This window comes from Gorilla gorilla, chromosome 14, assembly GCF_029281585.2.
Source record: "Gorilla gorilla gorilla isolate KB3781 chromosome 14, NHGRI_mGorGor1-v2.1_pri, whole genome shotgun sequence".
Taxonomy (NCBI): Eukaryota; Metazoa; Chordata; class Mammalia; order Primates; family Hominidae; genus Gorilla; species Gorilla gorilla.
In genome coordinates this window covers 42,687,425-42,703,155 of record NC_073238.2, presented here as the reverse complement: position 1 = coordinate 42,703,155, position 15,731 = coordinate 42,687,425, and the positions used below count along the sequence as shown (strand labels likewise).

The 15,731-nt window shown below is 40.0% G+C and overlaps 1 protein-coding gene across 3 annotated transcripts in view; it reads left to right on the top strand.

Annotated features, from left to right (window-relative positions):
• FLT1 (fms related receptor tyrosine kinase 1) overlaps positions 1-15,731 on the top strand; it is a 194,464-nt gene that overhangs the window by 118,619 nt on the left and 60,114 nt on the right. Inside the window, exon 15 of one of the 3 annotated variants that reach the window (XM_019039817.4) lies at positions 7,602-8,181. The exons of 1 other annotated variant lie outside the window; for it this stretch is intronic. In XM_019039817.4, the coding sequence (XP_018895362.1) occupies positions 7,602-7,684 (83 nt within the window). In that variant the 3' untranslated portion in view covers positions 7,685-8,181. Of the gene's footprint in view, positions 1-6,599; positions 6,762-7,601; positions 8,182-15,731 lie in introns of those variants that run through there. One more of the 3 variants, XM_055359731.2, reaches the window with a different exon arrangement.

Here is a 15,731-nt window from a genome sequence, read left to right as displayed (position 1 = left end):
TTAATACTCCTTCTTAAATGAAACCTTCTTGATCACTAGGACTAAGTGTTTATCTAACTCTTAGAGGACATCTTTCCTGTCACACTATATCACTGACACCAAATGTCTGCATCTGTAGGCACCATATTCATATCCTAGTACCTAAGAGGACAGAATCACCTCTGAATTATCAAGTGATTTGACTAGATCCAGGAAAGATCTTAAGGAACCTTAGAAGAGTGAGAGGAATGAGGCTGTTAATACCCAGGGATGAAAAACTGACCATCTGTCACCCTCAGGCTACTAGAATCAGCAGTTTTGCTTGATTCCTTAATCAAATTCCTTAATGAAATTCAGAAATGTCAAATATCTTTTGCAAAACTTGAGTTGTAGTTACCTTTTCCTTCTCATGAAATCTATCCTTACGGTACACAATGAATGAAGAACTATTACTGCAGAAAAGAAATGTGAACAAGATATCCAGGGTGTGCACAGAGCAGTGCCTGTGAGGGTGAGCTGGCTGCTCTACTTAGCACCCCCTGAGACCAGAGCTGATCTGCTGGTGTGATTAGCTAAGCAGCTGTTCTCGCTAGCCCTGTCTCTTCAATATGTGTCATTAAGGTCAGGGGCTTTCTACATCCAGATCAAGGAAAACCAAGCTTCACTGCTGATATGCAAGTAGCTCTTCTTCCCTGCCAGGACTACGTTGCAGAATCAAGGCTCAGTTCTTTTCCAAGGATAAAGTTCCTTTAGGAGGTAGAAGAAAGGAGAGTAATGAAGTAAGAGAGGTAGTGGGGTAACAGCACACGAAAACTAACCTGTTGACATTGCCAAAGTTCAGACTTACAACACTCATCTCAGCCAACAGAGGGAACCTGACTTTAACACAGCCCTATCATGGCAAAAAAAAAAAAATTGAAAATGTTGCTTTATGCGCTTTCTGCAATTCTGCAATTACTTGTTAATGTTTGGCTAGTTCAATGAGATTGAAAAGTACAGTGGTAGAGTTCTATAATTTATATTCAGAAAAGTAAAGTAATCCATGAGTAAAGTTCCATTTTGAATTGGAAAGCAATAGAAGCTATTTATGAAGAATCAGTCAGCCCCAAAGTATCTCTTTTTATTGGCAAGATTCAGGTGATTTAGGTCTTGCACCTACATGCATAGGTATACACACACATACATAGCAATATATCCTATCCTAAAGCTTTGCCTAAAGAAAATTTCCTGGATGCATTTTACAGCATAACATCCTAATCTCTATTCAGCCCAGAAAAGCCTCCTGAAAGCTGCTGGCCACAGTAACGTCCAACTGAGGGATCACACATTGGTCAACACAAACATCTATTCGTATGAATAGCAGGGCCCCCTGCTAGTTGTTTAAGTTTAGTGGTGGTGGTAGTGGTGGTGGGGTGTGTGTGTGTTTGTTTGTGTGTGTTAGGTCCTATTAAATTTTTAAATGAAAAATTTGGGACATAAGAAATAGGAGGGCCGGGCACAGTGGCTCACATCTGTAATCTCAGCACTTTGGGAGGCCGAGGTGGGCGGATCACAAGGTCAGGAGATCGAGACCATCCTGGCTAACACGGTGAAACCCTGTCTCTACTAAAAATACAAAAAAAGTTAGCTGGGCATGGTAGTGGGCACCTGTAGTCCCAGCTACTCGGGAGGCTGAGGCAGGAGAATGGCATGAACCCGGGAGGTGGAGGTTGCAGTGAGCCAAGATCACGCCACTGTACTCCAGCCTGGGCGACAGAGCGAGACTCCGTCTCAATAAAAAAAAAAAAGAAAAGAAATAGGAGAGAACTTGTAAATGTGGGCATCACTTTAGAAAAAGGGTTTTTTGGGTTTTTTCCTTATGTTTTGTTTTGTTTTTTGTTTGTTTTTTGAGACATGGTCTTGCTCTGTTTCCCAGGCTGGAGTGTAGTGACATGATCATGGCTCACTGCAGCCTCAACCTCCCAGGCTCAGGTGATCCTCTCACCTCAGCCTCCTGCATAGCTGGGACTATAGTCACATGCCACCATACCCAGCTATTTTTTTTTCTTTTGTAGAGATGGTGGTCTTTCTATGTTGCCCAGGCCTCATTTTTTTAAATTGTGGCAAAATGCACATAACATAAATTTTATCATTTTAACCATTTTAAAGTGTACAATTAAGTGGCACCAAGTACATTTACAATGTTGCAAAACCATCACCACTATCTAGTTACAGAACTTTTTCATAACCCCAATCGGAAATCCCATGCCCATTAAAACTTCTCCTTTTTTGACTATGAATTAACCTCCTCTTTTGATTCTCTCTGTGACCTCTTGCAACACACGGAAATGTACTTTGAACATGGCCAAGATCAGCAGCAAATTTTGTCTGAAGAGCAGTCAATGCTTGAGGGACCAATGGCTGGAAAAGAAATGGGGCATGAAGAAAAACAAAGAGAAGAGATACAAAGAGATTTGGGGACATCGAGGGGTTAGTGGGGGTGGTAAACTCTCCCAGCAGTCATCCCAGAGATCTGTCAGAGGCTGTACTCTGTCCAAAGACACTAACCCCAAAACTAAGAGCCAGTGCCTGGGCTCTTAGAGTGAGAGGGATCTCAATCCCTAATCAACAAATTCCTCCCTACACTAAAGACTGGATGACTACAGAAGGAAAACTCATACACTCCCTTAAACATGCTTTCATGCTTTCATGTCTTTGCAAAATAATTAGATGGACTTTTTCCATTTTACATGTCTGGAATCTGCATGGAAATCTCTCCTCCCCTCAAGCATAAACTTCAGACAGTTTAATCAGGACCTAAAGTGGCACATACACAGCAATGCAAATGGGGTCACCACTATGCCCAATTCAATTAAGGAAAATATGCAAATAAATATACTCTCAGATAACTAGTCAGTGAACTCAGTCCACGACTCTAAATTGCTGCTGAAAAAAATCAGTCAAGAAAGTTCACCTCCCCATTCAAATGATAAACCGGATTTTTATATAATCTCCTGCTACCAAGGAGACTTAAACAATCAAGACTGTATATTAGTTTAAGTAGCCATCTCATTCAACTCAATCATAATTAAACTGAGCATCACTGAGAAACAAAATGAAATGCAGAAAACATACTCTATGTCACGTTCCCTCCCCCACCTCCACACGGTGGGACAGTCTTCTGACTGAATGGGTTTTGATTTGTCCTTTTATTGCCCTAATCTAAAATTGTAAATTGTCACAAAATATAAATCTACTTTTCTTGCCTCAAAAACATTCACTCACTCATTCTAACATAGTCAATATTACAAAGTTTTGCAATGTTTAAGTATTTGAACCCATATAGCTTTTAAACTTTTCATTTAATGGCTCTTTGCCACTGAGAAAGAGGTAAAAAGGGCTACAGTTTCATGTCTTAATGTTTCATTTTTATTTTATTTATTTATTTATTTTTGAGACAGAGTCTCACTCTGTTGCCAAGCTGGAGTGCAGTGGCACGATCTCTGCTCACTGCAAGCTCCACCTCCTGGGTTCAAGCGATTCTCCTGCCTCAGCCTTCCAAGTAGCTGAGACTACAGGCCCGCACCACCATGCCCAGCTAACTTTTGTATTTTTAGTAGAGACGGGGTTTCACCATGTTGGCCAGGATGGTCTCAATCTCTTGACCTCGTGATCTGCCCACCTTGGCCTCCCAAAGTGCTGGGATTACAGGCATGAGCCACTGCACCCGGCTATATATATATATATATATTTTATTTAAACGAGGAATATATGAATACATTTCCACTGTACAGAAATAGACTAAGCTATACAAATTTCCCTTATGGAGAGGTAATACATATTAACTGTTTGATATGTATCTTGTCAATGTTTTTTCCATTTTTTAACCTATACGTGTGCATATATACAAATGTGGGCTTTAAAAATATATGGCTGGATGCAGTGGCTCATGCCGGTAATCCCCCAGCACTTTGGGAGGCTGAGGCAGGCAGATTGCCTGAGGTCAGGAGTTCAAGACCAGCTTGGCCAACATGGTGAAACTCTATCTCTACTAAAAATACAAAAATTAGCCAGGCATGGTGTCAAGCACCTGTAGTCTCAGCTACTCAGGAGACTGAGCCAGGAGGATTGCTTGAACCCAGGAGGCAGAGGTTGCAGTGAGCCAAGATGGCTCCACTGCAGTTCAGCTTGGGAAAGAGAGCGAGACTCCATCTCAAAAAAAAAAAAATATATATATATATATATATATATGTATATATATACACACACACACACATACAGCAATGATTTATTCATTCAATAGATATTCACTGAGAGTCAACTCTGTGACAAGCATATTAGGTGCTGGGAACAAAACAGGGACCTTGAATTTACATTCTAATGGAAAAATACAGGCAACAAATTTAACAAACAAAACTACTGTCATGTCCCCTTATCCACAGGGGATCTGTTCCAAGACCCCAAGAGGATGCCTGACACCTCAGATTATACCAATTGCTGTCCATCAGAACACGCTCTGTTCATGCCTTCTACCCACAAACTTAAATGCCTTTTCAGGTTTCTTTTTCCTTCTTTCTAATTTCATGGATAGAAGGTTCATTCTTACCATAGATCTTAGCCAACCTCAGCATATGATTTTTTTGTTTTCTTATTAAGTTGAGAACTTTCACCTTTTAACTAAAAGGAAGTACTTCACAGCTTCATCACTATTCGTGTGCTTTGGAGCACATTACTGAGGAAAATAAGTGTTCTGTGAACACAAGCACTGTGATACTGGGACCATCTATCTGGTAGGCCAGCCAGCTCCTAAGGGATTCATAGATGGGTAGCAGCTACAGCGTGGAGATGCGTGCGGGACAAAGGGAAGATTCACATCCTGGGTGGGACAGAGTGAGACAGCGAGAGACTTCATCATGCTACTCAGAATGGTGTACAATTTAAAACTTATAAATTGTTTATTTATGGAATTTTCCATTTAATATTTTTGCACGTTGGTAAACTAAAACCACAGATACAAGGGGACTACTATATAAGCAAATGGTATAAATTCTGATAGTCATCACTGTTACGATGAAAATAAAATAAGATAATGGATTACAGTGAGTGACTGGTAGTGGGCTTATATGGGAAACCCAGCATTTCTGAGATAAAATTTGAGTTAAGGTCACACCATATGTCATTTTAAGACTTGCTTTTATTACTTAATATATCTTGGAGGTCTTTCTATGTCAAAACGTATTGTTCTACCCCACTCTTTTCAGCAGGCATACACTGTAATATGATTTGTATTCCCATAACTTATGTAACTACTCCCCTATTGAGAGAAAAACACTTTCTTGACTAACTTCTTATGGAGTGCAATAGTACTGATTTTCCTGTCTTAAAATGGTCATTAGAATTGCTACTTCATCACACACAAAAAAAGCCCTGTAGGTGACTGGCCATCTTCTTCGGGACTAATGGATCCAACCTTGTGGACAGGCTATGGCCAATCCGAACATAGCACAAGGATTAATTGGGACACGAGTGTGTGGGTGTGCGCACACACTTACATGCATGTGTTCACAGTTTACAAATAAACATAGCTGATAGCTAAGGTTATATAGATAATAACCATAGAGTTAGGACCATTTGACACATTTTTAAGTGCCTGAATCATCCTGAAATGCTTTATTAGAACAAGAGCAAAGCTCATAGTGAAAGCGCACAAAGATGCTTTCATTTTAAATATTTAGAAATATGTGTGTTTTTGGCACCGTTTCAAAGGATTCATTTTAACTATAGCCTCTTCAAGGCTTTTAGAAACTATTCTGCTATCATAATTCCATTTTTTTATTATACTTTAAGTTTTAGGGTACATGTGCACACCGTGCAGATTTGTTACATATGTATACATGTGACATGTTGGTGTGCTGCACCCGTTAACTCGTCATTTAACATTAGGTATATCTCCTAATGCCATCCCTCCCCCCTCCCCCCATCATAACTCTATTTTGTAAGTTAAAGTAGTGAAGGAACAGACATTATCCCAAATGAAAGGACCTTTGTCTATGGTGTTTCCCTTATTCAGAGGTTACAGTGAGAAGAATATTATACAGCTTTTTTTTTTTTCTTTTTGAGACAGGGTCTGCTCTGTGGCCCAGGCTGGAAGGCAGTGGCGTCACCATGGCTCACTGCAGCCTCCTCCCAACCCTCCCACCCCCCCAAGAAGCTGGAACTACAGGCACATGCCACCATGCCGGGTTAAATTTTTTTATTTTTTATAGACAGTAGTCTCACTGTGTTGCCCAGGCTGGTCCTGAACTCCTGGGCTCAAGCTGTCCTCCTGCCTCTACCTCCCAAAGTGTTGGAATTACAGGCATGAGCCACTGCACCCGGCCTATATGGCATTTTTCATCACTGTCTCCAGTCTTATTCTTTTCTAAGTGTTCCTGTTCTTTCTCTGTCTTTTTCATGGCTAAAGCGTAAATCGTCTTATCAGGGCTTACACTGCCATCAAGTCTCCTTTAGACGCTATGTTTTGCAACATTCTCATACTCTCTTCCAGCTTAGCATATTATTGCATATTATTGCTTTTCACTGTGTCTCAAATTATCCCATACGTCAACTTTTTTTTTTTTTTTTTTTTTACATTCACAAAGGCTTTGCCATGAGGCTTGATCTTAGGGTGAAATTCTCAATAAAGAAGAAACCACATGGTAACCATTCAGAAGCACTGAAATCACTCATCTTTTTAGTGTCATTTATGGATTAATCGTTTTTCATTTTCCTTTTCTTTTTTGGAGATGGAGTCTCATTCTGTCATCTATGCTGGAGTACAGTGGCATGATCTTGGCTCACTGTGACCTCCATCTCCTGGGTTCAAGCAATTCTCCTGCCTCAGCCTCATGAGTAGCTGGGATTACAGGTGCCCACCATCACGCCTGGCTAATTTTTGTAGTTTTAGTAGAGACAGAGTTTCACCATGTTGGCCAGGCTGGTCTTGAATTCCTGACCTCAGGTGATCCGACCCCCTTGGCCTCCCAAAGTGTTGGAACTATAGTCATGAGCCACCGCGCCTGGCCTTCATTTTCCAATTTTGTCAGCCTTTGCCATTTTACTCAACTTGAATTTATGTTCCTCAGACATAGTTTTCCAAAAATCCAAAGTTTGACTGGATATATAAAATCTCCTTTGTGGAAAGTCAATCTGACATCTTGCCTCTAGCTTTCCTGGGTCACCTTTAGCCATTTCTATATTTTGGCTCTTCTGGTTCTTAGTTCAGACACTGCTCTTAGCTAATCAATTAAAGGCTGCCAATCTAGCCAGGCGCAGTGGCTCACACCTGTAATCCCAGCACTTTGGGAGGCTGAGGCTGGTGGATCACCTGAGGTCAGGAGTTGGAGACCAGCCTGGCCAACGTGGTGAAACCCCATCTCAACTAAAAACACAAAAATTAGCTGGGTATGGTGGTGGGCACCTGTAATCCCAGCTACTCAGGAGGCTGAGGCAGAAGAATCGCTTGAACCCGGAAGGCGGAGATTGCAGTGCACAGAGATTGCACCATTGCACTCCAGCCTGGGCAACAAGAGCAAAACTCTGTCTCAAAAAAAAAAAAAAAAAAGCTGCCAATCTAAAGATATGATTATTTACTGTGTACCTAGAACTGTATACATCAACGTCACCGTCGTCATCATCATCATCATTGTCATCATCATCATCATCGTCATCATCATCATCATCATAGCTATCATCATCATCATCATCATCATCATCATCATCATCATAGCTACCATTTATTGAAAACTATTATGTGTCAACTTCAAAGAACTTATCCTTTAGTTGGAGAGCCAAGACAATCATAACAATAACAAATGGCCAGGCATGGTGGCTCACGCCTGTAATCCCAGCACTTTGGGAGGCCGAGGCAGGTGGATCATTTGAGGTCAGGAGTTCAAGACCAGCCTGACAAAGATGTTGAAATGCTGTCTCTATTAAAAATACAAAATTAGCCGGGCATGGTGGCGCATGCCTGTAATGCCAGCTACTCGGGAGGCTGAGACAGGAGAATCACTTGAACCCAGGAGGCAGAGGTTGCAGGAAGCCGAGATCGTGCACTGCACTCCAGCCTGGGCAACAAGAGTGAAACTCCGTCTCAAAAAACAAACAAACAAATAAATAAATAAATAAATAAATAAACAGACAAAATTCACTTTTTATTCTATTAAATTTAACATACATGCATTAATTGCCTACTCTGAGCCTGATCCTTTATTATATTCTAGAGAAAATGAAAATAAGCAACACATAATCCTCACCTTTGAAAAACAAACATAATAGGTACAAAGTCAGTTCATAAATGTGCAATATGAGTGGTATAAAATAACATCAGATAAAAATTAGCACTTCTGATGACTAATCAGGGGAGATTTCATGGGGGAGATGTCATCTGAATTGGACTTTGATGAATAAAAAAGAGAGTTTTGATGACGAATATTAGTTTGGCCAAAGTGGATGAACATAATGTTCTCTAAGTCAACAATACAGGTGGTCAACTGAGCAACAAAACAGAAGTTGCTGGTCAGACTAGTAGGCCCATTTAGGAGAGCAACAAGCCACTTTTGTGTGTGGGGAGGAACAGGAGGCAAACACATGGCCTGCATTTATGTAATCAAATAGGTGAATTCAAAAGCTCTACAGATTTATTTACTCAATGGTGAATTGGATTAAAATTATATTCCATGCTCTTCCCTGGGCAATATGGTGCTCACATATAAAATGCCAAGATTGTCCTTCACCTTAAGGTATAATGGGAAGAAATAAAGCTATCTACAGAGTCCCTTGAAAATTACACCTTTAAAATTGACAGTTGGACATCTTGAAAATTTAGACCACATCCCATGAATAAATTAGGCCATCATGGTCAAAAACTTATCCACATCCTCCATTAGCAACCAACATAATAGGTAATTCAAATCCTCACACTGAGTTTCATCGTCAGATACTTTAGAGGACACCACACGTTTCTACAAAAACAGCCCAGTGTGAAGTTTTACTTATCCTTTTGGGGCTAATGCTTTAGCAAACGCATAAAACCACCAGAGTTTGCATTCTAAGCTCCAGGAACTGAGGCTTTTTGAACCTTAAGATGACAAAATTAACTGACAGAATTTTATAAATTCTGAGGTGAGCTTGGCATGCTGCAGGTCATCAGTCCATGCTACCACCCAGGGAGTTAGCACTAATAACTAGCTTAGCTTCATCATATTCCGCAAATATTGCAAAGCTCACTCCCCTCCTCCACCCTCTACATGACATCTTCCATTGTCTTTATTTATGTGGTCATTTTCCTCAGTTACTGAAGGTCAGCTGTCTATCGGCCTGCACTAGACATTGGGGACTCAATAATGAATAAGGTAGAGTTACCATTCTCCAGGAGCCCACAGTGGAGTGGGCAGATAAGAAAGTCAGCAATTTTATGACAAAAAGGTAAGTGCCAGAGTAGGGGCATTCACAGGGTGATGCAGGAGTAACAGAGATGGGGTCCAAGAGCATCAGAAGATGCTTTCCACTGGACGTGGTGACTCACGCCTGTAATCCTAGCACTTTAGGAGGCCCAGGCAGGTGGATTACCTGAGGTCAGGAGTTCAAGACCTGCCTGGCCAACATGTTGAAACCCCATCACTACTAAAAACACAAAAAATTAGCCGGGCGTGGTGGCAGGCGCCTGTAATCCCAGCTACTCAGGAGGCTGAGGCAAGAGAATCTCTTGAACCCAGGAGGCGGAGGTTGCAGTGAGCTGAGATCGTGCCATTTCACTCCAGCCTGGATAACAGGAGCAAAACTCCATCTCGGAAAAAAAAAAAAAAAAATGCTTTACAGAGTAGCTAATCCTGAGCTGAATATTAAAGAACAAGCAAATGTTAACCAGGCATCAAGGGAACCACGTGTGCAGAGTCACTGAGGCTTAGAACAAACTGCAAATAGATTAGCATGGCTCGTACCAAAGACACATGTAGGGATGCAGCAGGCAGCAAAGCTGGGAAGATAGGAAGGGGCCAGATCATGAAGGTCCTTGCTTAGTAACAACATAAAAGCTTATCCCCACGTACATACTCTAAGTTACGTCAAATATATCTTGCATCCATGTTTTTATTGGCCTTCACAGTAGATCTATATAAGTTGATCTGGTTGCCAACATTTAAGAATCATGAGCTTTAACATTAAAAAAAAAAATTCAAATTTCTGCCTTCTTTCTAAAACTCAGAAGACAACACCAGACTCAAATCCCCAAATTCTCAATAGGTTGGACCTAAGCAAAGGCTTCTGCTTTTAGGTGGGAGACAGGCTTTCTATTCTCCAGAGACATAGTCCCCCTTCCATTATTTTATCCCTAACTCATTTATATTACGTGCCTGGCTCCTGAAGACATCTATGTTTGCAAGTGCTACTCTATGCCCTGTTGGTCCATCTGATACAGCTTCTTAGAGTAAAGAGAAATAAATAATGAATTTCCATGGGAATTGTTATGGCTTCAGTGGTTAAAGAATCTGTATTTAGTGTCAGAAGCCAAGGAAATACACAAACAAGTGCATGGTAATGACTTAGGCTATCCTTTAGAAGCAAGCAAGCAGGCCTACAATTAAACTATCTCAGAAACACAAAGCAGAGTATCATGTTTATAAGTGAGTTCTGGCTGAGCACGGTGGCTCATGCCTGTAATCCCAGCATTTTGGGAGGCCGAGGTGGGCGAATCACTTGAGGTCAGGAGTTCGAGACCAGCCTGGCCAACATGGTGGAACCCCCATCTCTACTAAAAATACAAAAATTAGCCAGGCTTGGTGGTGCACACCTGTAATCCCAGCTACTAGGGAGGCTGAGGCAGGAGAATCCCTTGAGTCCGGAAGCAGAGGTTGCAGTGAGCCGAGGTTGCACCACTTCACTCTAGCCTGGGCGACAGAGCAAGACTCCACCTCAAAAAAAAAAAAAGTGAGTTCTACATGTTAGTTCTAATGACTAATACCCAAAAAGGAAAGAGAAAATTCAAATACAGTGACCTCTCAAAGACCTCAATACTATTTTGCATAACAACAAAATTAAAATCTATCTAGGAATAAATATAACTAAAGAAAAACATGATATTTAAAGAGAAAATCATAAAACTATTAAATGACATAAAAGAAAACCTAAATAACTCAAAGATACTCAACATTCTTCTATAAAAACACTTATTGGTAGAACCATATTGCCATTTTTGTACGTCAAAGTATTGGCAATTCCATATGGTTCCACCTAAAAATAAATATGACCATTTCCCCCAAATTATAATATAATATGAACTCAGTGGAATTCCAATAAACATTCCAATTGTGTTTTTACAGAATTTGACAAGCAAAATCTGAAGTATAAAGTATTGAAGTATAAAGGGCCAAGAATAGTCAAGACCATTTCGAAAACTATCTGGTGAGGCCATACCAGATATCAAGATGTGTTATCAAGCAATCATAATTTAACTTATGTGGTACAGCGATAGATAAATAGGTCACTGTGAATAAATAAAGAGCCTAGAAACAGAACCACAAATACACAAATACATGGGAGCTTCAACATAAAAAATTCAGATAGTATCTGAACAGAGCTGGCACAACGACTTAGTGGTAAAAGAAGATCTTATTCAATAAATGATGCTGGGATCATTGGCTATTTATATGGTAAAAATTAGGTCCTTACTTCACACCATACACATACGCCTCTCCAAAAGAAAATCTAGGTCGATTAAAAACCTAAATAAGAAAACACAAAATATTAAATGAATCTCTTAAACAGATTTTTATGAAGAAAGTATACAAGGTGAATGCTTTATGATATCAGGGTAGGAAAAGAGTTCTTAAATAACAAAAAGCACAAAAAGTATAATAAAAAAATACTGATAAATTTGATTATGTTAAAAAATTTAAAGCTTTGTATTAAAAATTCACCATGGCAGGGACTGTGGCTTACGCCTATAATCCCAACTACTCAGGAGGCTGAGGCTGGAGGATCACTTGAGCCCAAGAGTTCAAGGCTGCAGTGAGCTATGATCTTGCCATTGCAGTCCCGCCTGGGCAATAGAAAGAGACCTCATCTCAATAAATAAGTAAATAAATAAAATAAAAATTTACCATAAGTGAAGTTTAAAAGACTGTTCATACAATGAAGGAAGACTTGAAACATATTAAGCCAACAAAGAATTAGCATCCCAAACATATAAAGAACCCTAAAATTATTGACAAAAAGACAAATAGGACAACAGAAAAATGGGCAAAGGATAGAAACAGGCAGTTCACACAAAGAGAAACCTGAATGGCCAATAAAAATATTTCACCTAACTAGTAATCAGGGAAATGTAGATTAAAACCACAGCAAGATACCATTTCACATCAATCATTTTGCCATCAATTAAAAAGCATGGGCTGGGAGCAGTGGTTCACCCCTGTAATCCCAGCACTTTGGGAGGCCAGGCCGGCGGATCGCTTGAGGTCAGGAGTTCAAGACCAGCCAACATGGTGAAACCCTGTCTCTTCAAAAATACAAAAATTAGCCAGATGCAGTGGTGGGCGCCTATAATCCCAGCTACTTGGGAGGCTGAGAGAGGAGAATCACTTGAACCCAGGAGGCAAAGGTTGCAGTGAACCGAGATTGCACCACTGCACTCCAGCCTGGGCGACAGCAACACTCCGTCTCAAAAAAAAAAAAGGATAAATATAAAAGCATTGCTGAATGGGAAAACAATCAAGTTGAAAAGGATATATAATCTATAATACCTGTTATTTAGAATTTTTAAGCACACAAAATAATATTCTGTATTCTGTACAGATATATACCTATGTAGAAAAAGTACAAAAACATGTACTATGTAGAAAAAGTACAATTTCAGGTACCTCTGGAGAGAGAGGGTAAAGGAAGGGATAAAGTATCTATAAATCTCATTTCATATGAAAGACAGAAATGGGTCTGCCTAAAGCAAATATGGCAAAATGTTGACCTCTGATCATCTTAATGGTAGATACATGAGTTATACTTTTTCTGCACTTTAACATTTTTGAAAGTGCTCACAGTCAAAAAAATTAAAATTAAACTAAAAATAGAACCACTTTAAAAATGTATTTTCCGCAGCAGAACAGAGCCTGTATCCTACGATTTGGGTCATATAAAGTGAGTATCAACAGATTAAGGTATTAGAGAAACCTGGGGAGACAACAATGAATTAAGTATGAACAAAAGATCTGAAGAATGGAGACAAATTATAGGGGTAATAACATGCTTATTTTCGTAAGAAGGGAAATAAATGCAAGAGTGGAGGATGAGCAAGGGCCTGACGATGTTTCTGAGCGTCTGAGTGGCCTATCTGATGGGGAAGCATCAATGTCTCTGTGTCATTTGTTATAGTACAATAGAGGGCATATCAGAAAGAAGAGCTTTGCCTGTTGAATTTGGACACCTTCTCACCCCATCTCCTCTCCTCCTTGGGCTAGAAAGAGGAATCTGTGCCAGATGATGTTAGCTCATGAGCATCCTGGCTACCATCTCTCACCTTTCATAATTACACGCTCTCCTTGAGTGAAATCCAAGTTCTTTAACTTTATTTACTCATGGTGCCAGCCTGTTTTTGTTGTTGTTGTTGTTGTTGTTTTTTCCAAGTTTTAGTGGAGATGGAGTCTCATTATATTGCCCAGGCTGGTCTCGAACTCCTAGGCTCAAGCGATCTGCCTGCCTCGGCCTCCCAAAGTGCTGGGATTATAGGCATGAGCCACCATGCCCAGCCCATGATGCTATCCTTGAGTTGGGATTTGAGTGATAGAAAATTGGCTGAGTTTCAGATCTGCTGCAATGGAGATGATTGTAATGATTGTAGGTAGCAAGACAGCTGCTATTATAAATGTTCATTGACCCCGAGCAACTGTACAGCCACACTTTTATTTTCTGTGATTGCCACTTATACTATATCTTATACTTCTCAAAGCTTCAATGCTTCCATTTAAGCTATCTCAATTGATCATGAAATAGGTGGAGCAGCTATTATTTTCATTTTACAGGTAAGGAACTTGCCCCAAAAAGATTAAGTGACTTAGCCAAGGTTATGGGGAAGAGCTGTCATTTTTTCCCTGTTATCTGGGTTTAAAATATTGGAATCACCTTGGACTCATCTCTCTCTTTTTCTATTGCTGTATCCAGTAAAGCACCAATTCCTATAGGTTGTTTCTACAAAGTTTCTGTTTCCATTTCTTCCTCTCTACTTCCTTTCCCACCATCCAGGTTTGAGACCTCATCATTCCTTGCCTGAATTACAACTGATGAGCAGGACTTGCAGATGCTATGCTTTCCTCATTCCAGTCCAGCTGTATTCTCCTTCTAGACTGAACGTCCTTAAACGTCGCTTTCACTATGCTCAAAAATCTTTGTGATTCTCTTTCCTTCTACATGGAATTGAAACTCTTCAACCAAGATTTCAAAGCTCTCCTTAATCTGAATTCACCTTTTCCAGTCACCTACTCAAAACAGGTCTTTTGAAATAAAAATGGCTAATACACACATGAAAAAATGTTCAAAGAAATACAAATTAAAACAATCATTTTCATCTATCAAATCAGCAAAGTTTTGTGTTTTTAATTTTTTAGATGATACTGCTCATCCTCCACTCTTGCTATTTATTTCCTTTCTTACAAAAATAAGCATGTTATTACCCTTATAATTTGTCTCCATCCCTCAGATCTTTTGTTCATACTTAATTCATTGTTGTCTCCTCTGGTTTCTCTAATACCTTAATCTGTTGATACTCACTTTGTAATTCTCCAAAACTAGACTTTGTAGGCAAGGATTTCTTCTGCTTGATAGTGTATCACCAGTATCTAGAATAGTGTCTAGTACGTAGTAGGAGCTCAAAAAATATTTGTTATATAAATGAACAAACTGTGTTTTCAGAAAGTACACTTTAGAAAGACTAAAGAAACAACATCTGGGAGGTGAGATTGTAGGTGTTTGGAGTTTGTGTGTTTTTTACATTTCTTTTTTTTGTTTGTTTTTTGAGACGGAGTCTTGCTCTGTCACCCAGGCTGGAGTGCAGTGGCACCATCTTGGCTCACTCCAAGCTCTGCCTCCCGGCTTCAAGCGATTCTTCTGCCTCAGCCTCCCGAGTAGCTGGGACTACCGGCATGAGCCACCACGCCCGGCTAATTTTTGTATTTTTAGTAGAGACAGGATGTCACCATATTGGATAGGCTGGTCTCGAATTCCTAGACCTCATGATCCACCCACCTCGGCCTCCCACAAGTGCTGGGATTACAGGCATGAGCCACCACGCCTGGCCTTTTCCATTTCTTTAATTGGCAAATAATAATAATTATATATATGCATGGGGTACAGTGTGATGTTTTAATATTAATACATGTATACAATGGGAAGGATCAAATAAGCCTGATTAGCATACCCATCAGCTCAAATATCATTTCTTTGTGGTGGGAACACTTAAAATCCTCTTTTAGCTATTTTGAAGCGTACATTATTTTTAGCTGTTGTCACTTTGCTGTGTAATAGAATGCCAGAACATATTCCTCTTATCTAACTGTAACTTTGTACCCAGTGACCAATATCTTCCCTGTCCGTATCCAACTCTCCCCACCCCAGCCTGTGGTAACCATCACTCTACTCTCTACGTCTATGAGTTCAACTTTTTTAGATTCCACATATAAGTGAAATCATGCAGCATTTGTCTCTCAGTGCCTGGCTTATTTCGCTCAACATAATGTCCTCTAGGT